The sequence below is a fragment of the Echinops telfairi genome, unplaced genomic scaffold, assembly GCF_000313985.2.
Source record: "Echinops telfairi isolate 266 unplaced genomic scaffold, ASM31398v2 ScPeMD7_23;HRSCAF=83, whole genome shotgun sequence".
Classification (NCBI taxonomy): Eukaryota; Metazoa; Chordata; class Mammalia; order Afrosoricida; family Tenrecidae; genus Echinops; species Echinops telfairi.
In genome coordinates this window covers 11,892,251-11,896,171 of record NW_022103920.1, presented here as the reverse complement: position 1 = coordinate 11,896,171, position 3,921 = coordinate 11,892,251, and the positions used below count along the sequence as shown (strand labels likewise).

The following is a 3,921-nucleotide window of genomic DNA, read 5'->3' as shown; positions in this document are numbered from 1 at the left end:
TACATTTTTTTCAGGGAGGGTTCTTTTGTGTTGTTGTTTTGTTTTGTTTTGTTTTTTAACAAAGGGAATAAATCATGACACATAAGGTCGAGCTCCTCCTTTGACTCCCAACTCCCACCCCCTCCCTCTTGCTTACCACCCCCCACCCCAACTCCTCACATGGAATCGTGAATTGGCAGGGGATCCGCTTGCCCTTCTCTGACTGTCCACATATAGAAGAGAGTTGATGGGAACTCCATTGTCATGCTTGACCCTGACCTCTTGCGTGCTTCTTTCTGGCTGCCTAATAATGCTTCCTCTCTCCTCTCCCCGCCCTTGGATTAGAAGTCATGCTTTCCATCTCATGCTGCTTCTATTCAGTCAACAGAGTAGACGGCTCTTACATAAATCAATAGGCAAGTCCCATGTAGATGAACAATGGCACACTGGCCCGGATCCTCTTCCTGCAGACAGCCAAAGCCAAGAGGTGCCCGTGTGTGGTGTGTCACATCTCTGGAATGAGGGTCTGACACACGCAGTGACCCTCTCTCTCTTTGTCTCTTCCAGATTCATCCAGGAGGTTGAGCACGCCCTGGGGCTAGGCCCCGCCAAGCAGTGTCCTCTGCGAGAGTTCCTCACGGTCTACATCAAGAACATCTTCCTCAACCAGGTCTTGGCCGAGATCAACAAGGAGATTGAAGGAGTCACCAAGAGCTCCGACCCGCTGAAGACCCTTGCCAATGCGGACACCATGAAGATGCTGGGGGTGCAGCGGCCCCTCCTCCAGGTAGTCGAACATTGCCAACTTGCTTGATGTTTTTTTCCCTCCCTCAATAATTTTCATCAACTTGGCAAGAATCATAAATTAAAAAGTAGAAGAAGAAGCAAACACGTTACCATCTGTTTCTAGATTCATCAGGGACAAAACAAGAGGAAGTAAATTAAACAGGCACTAGGGAAATTTAGGACTAATGTCGGGATAATGAAAGTTCCTTAGGATCTTTAAGAAAAGTAAAATGGTAAGCTTTGGAGATGGTGGAGAGTGGGCCTCATTAGTATGCAGGCGACTCCTCATTAGTTGCGTGCAGTTTGTCCGTGGAAGGAATTCTTTTCCTGTTGGTGAAGGTATCCTGAAGTGTGAAGGAAGGACCTCGGGCTAACCTCCAGTTAGACATCCCCCCAGTTCGACAACCGTTTGAGGGCAGATTGACTGCCAACAACTTGATGACCTCAGAACGAGTTTCAATGAACCTGCCAACTGGCTTGTTGTAAAAGTCAGAATGTCTTTATTCAAATAATGATCTGGTTAATATTGAAAGATTTGCACCAACTCTACAAAGAAATTGCTTCTGCACACCACACAGAAACAGATACATTAGCATATGTCTCAGCAGATAACTGGTTAATTAATAGGCTCTTGTGTGTATATATATATATATATATATATTAGCCTTGACTTGGAAGTAAATGTAAAACAAGAAGCAGATGAGTCTGAATTTGAATCAGGGTATGGGCGGGTGGTCTATGATGAAATGATGATGGAATCTGTTTAGTGAGTGAGAGTGATGGGCATACTAGCCCACGTGCAGACAAGTCGCACAGTAGGAGGATGTGTGGAAATGTGGAGGATGAGCCCTTCCGAGAGACGTTACATCAATGGAAGGGAGTCACTCCTGGTCCTACAGGTGCCTGCCCTCACCTGCTTGTTTATACGCTGCTTGTCTTCCTCCCTGTGTTAGGCCAGTTGTCTAGAGAAACAAATCCAGTGACACTCGTCTATGCAGAAGAAAGCTTTATATCAAGGAGTAATCATGTATGAAGAAGGCATCCCAGCCCAGGCCAACCCACGTCCCCAAGCCCAATGCCAGTATATACTCCTTCTTCAGACTCACATAGCCACTTGCTATGTGCCACGTGCCAGTATATACTCCTTCTTCAGACTCACATAGCCACTTGCTATGTGCCACGTGCCAGTATATACTCCTTCTTCAGACTCACATAGCCACTTGCTATGTGCCACGTGCCAGTATATACTCCTTCTTCAGACTCACATAGCCACTTGCTATGTGCCACGTGCCAGTGGCGCACAACGGTGCCTGGGAAGCGGGAAGAGCACAGGCCGGTGGGTGCAGATTGGAGTGGATCCAAAGTCCGTGGAAACATGCAGGGCGCTGACACGGTCGTTGGCAGAGTCCCAGCCAGCAGGAAGGCAAAGGGGCAGAGAGAGAAAGATCATCTCTAGTGTGTCCTCCCTCTTATACCAAAAGGCTTATGACTTCAAGGCACTGTCATCAGGCTGTGGCTTGACTCCACCCCTAGCCAAGGGTGTCCGGTTGACATAAGCCTGAACTACCACGCCCCTTTTTCTTCTTTGCACAATAGAATGAACAGAACTGCTGGACCTTTCACAGGGGTGTCATCTAAGCTTCGAGTGCTCTGCTGTTCGGAGCAAACTCTTCTCCCAAGTTGAGAGAGAAGGGAGGTCTCTGCTTCGCCTAGGACTGAACTGTGGCATCTGGGAGGTGTCCATTGGATTGTCTGCGTCTGTGATGGATGTGCCGTGATGAGGGCTCTTTACAGAGTATGGGACCAAGAGTACCGGGGACAGCAGAAGCGAGTGCTCCCTGTGCCCTCTGCCATATCACTCGTCCCCTCTCTGTGCCGCTGGGACCATCTCCCCTTCAGGTCTCAGCTCAAGTGTGACCTCCACAGCGAGGCTGCCCCTGAATAGATGCTGTTTTCTGGTTTATCCCTCATGACTCCCCACCCCCACTCATTCATGCTCTGAGCTGATCTATCCTGTCCGTGTCTCCCCAAGGCTGAGTGCAGTGGCCTGTACTATCCAGGCGGTCCTGCCAGGAGGCGTCAGGTCCCACGGGCAGAAGCACTGGCAGGAAAGGGGCAGGTGAAAGGAGAGCGGCTGACGTCTCTCTTCTCCTTCCCGCTCCCCCTGAGGTCCCGATTCTGGCTATGGGTACTACCTGGTGACACCGGTCCACACCACCAGCCCCCCCTGGCCTCAGCCATTTTCCTCCTTGTCTGCTGATGCAGCCTTCTGTGGGTGCCAGTCTCCAGGTGCCCCAACATCCCCTCTGCTTCCCACAACCTGCCCACACCTTCTGAGTCCTCCCTCCCTTCACGGCTCGTCACATGAGCAGTCTAAGTGTTGTTCTCTTTGCCGAATCTTAATGACTGGGTGCCCAGCCAGTCACAATTATAGCACCTCCCACTGGGTGATTCCCCCCCCTCCTTCATGACTCGTCTCACAACTGTCATGATGAATTGAAATGTTTTTAACTTGGTTATTTTTTGTCTTTTCCTACTAGAAGGTCAGTTTTAAGAGCATAGTATACTGAATGCATGCATGCATGGATGGGCGGACAACAGATGGACGGATGAGTGAATGTAGAGAGAGAGTGAGTTTTGGTTTGTTTGAGGGGACACTGATAGGCTGTTTTTGTTTCTTTTCAAAGCAAATAGTACCGTCCTTTGCTCAAGAATACAATGGCGACTAACATCAGATGACGATGATTCGTTTTCAGTAGCAATGAAAGCTTGCAAGCTTTGAGAGGCTGAAGTGATTGCAGAGCAGAGTGGGAGGGGAGCTGCAGGCGGTGGCTCAGAGGGGTTGCCCTGCCTTGCCCTCGCACCACAGCACCAGCCTCGCCTCCCTTGGGAAACATCCGAGAGGCCTTTCCACAGGGAGAGCTGGATGAGCACCGGGCACCAGAGAGTCTGCCCACCCTCCACTCTGCCTTGTTACACACACACATTTTCCGCTAGCCGATGACAATGGCCCACACCGAGGCCACTCACTGAGAGCTGATTGACCTCTTGGCAGAGTTCACCCAGGTCTCTGCCCTCCTGTTCATCACCAGCCCCTGTCCATTTTGAGGATTAGAACCGGAGAACTTGGGTCCCCTCGTGTATCTCTCTCTCTCT

The 3,921-nt window shown here is 50.2% G+C and overlaps 1 protein-coding gene across 1 annotated transcript in view; it reads left to right on the top strand.

The window, feature by feature from the left end:
• Positions 1-3,921, top strand: part of EXOC4 (exocyst complex component 4) — a 767,286-nt gene that overhangs the window by 548,632 nt on the left and 214,733 nt on the right. The window contains exon 9 of the mRNA XM_045288923.1: positions 547-766. Within this exon, the coding sequence (XP_045144858.1) occupies positions 547-766 (220 nt within the window). The remainder of the gene's footprint in view (positions 1-546; positions 767-3,921) is intronic.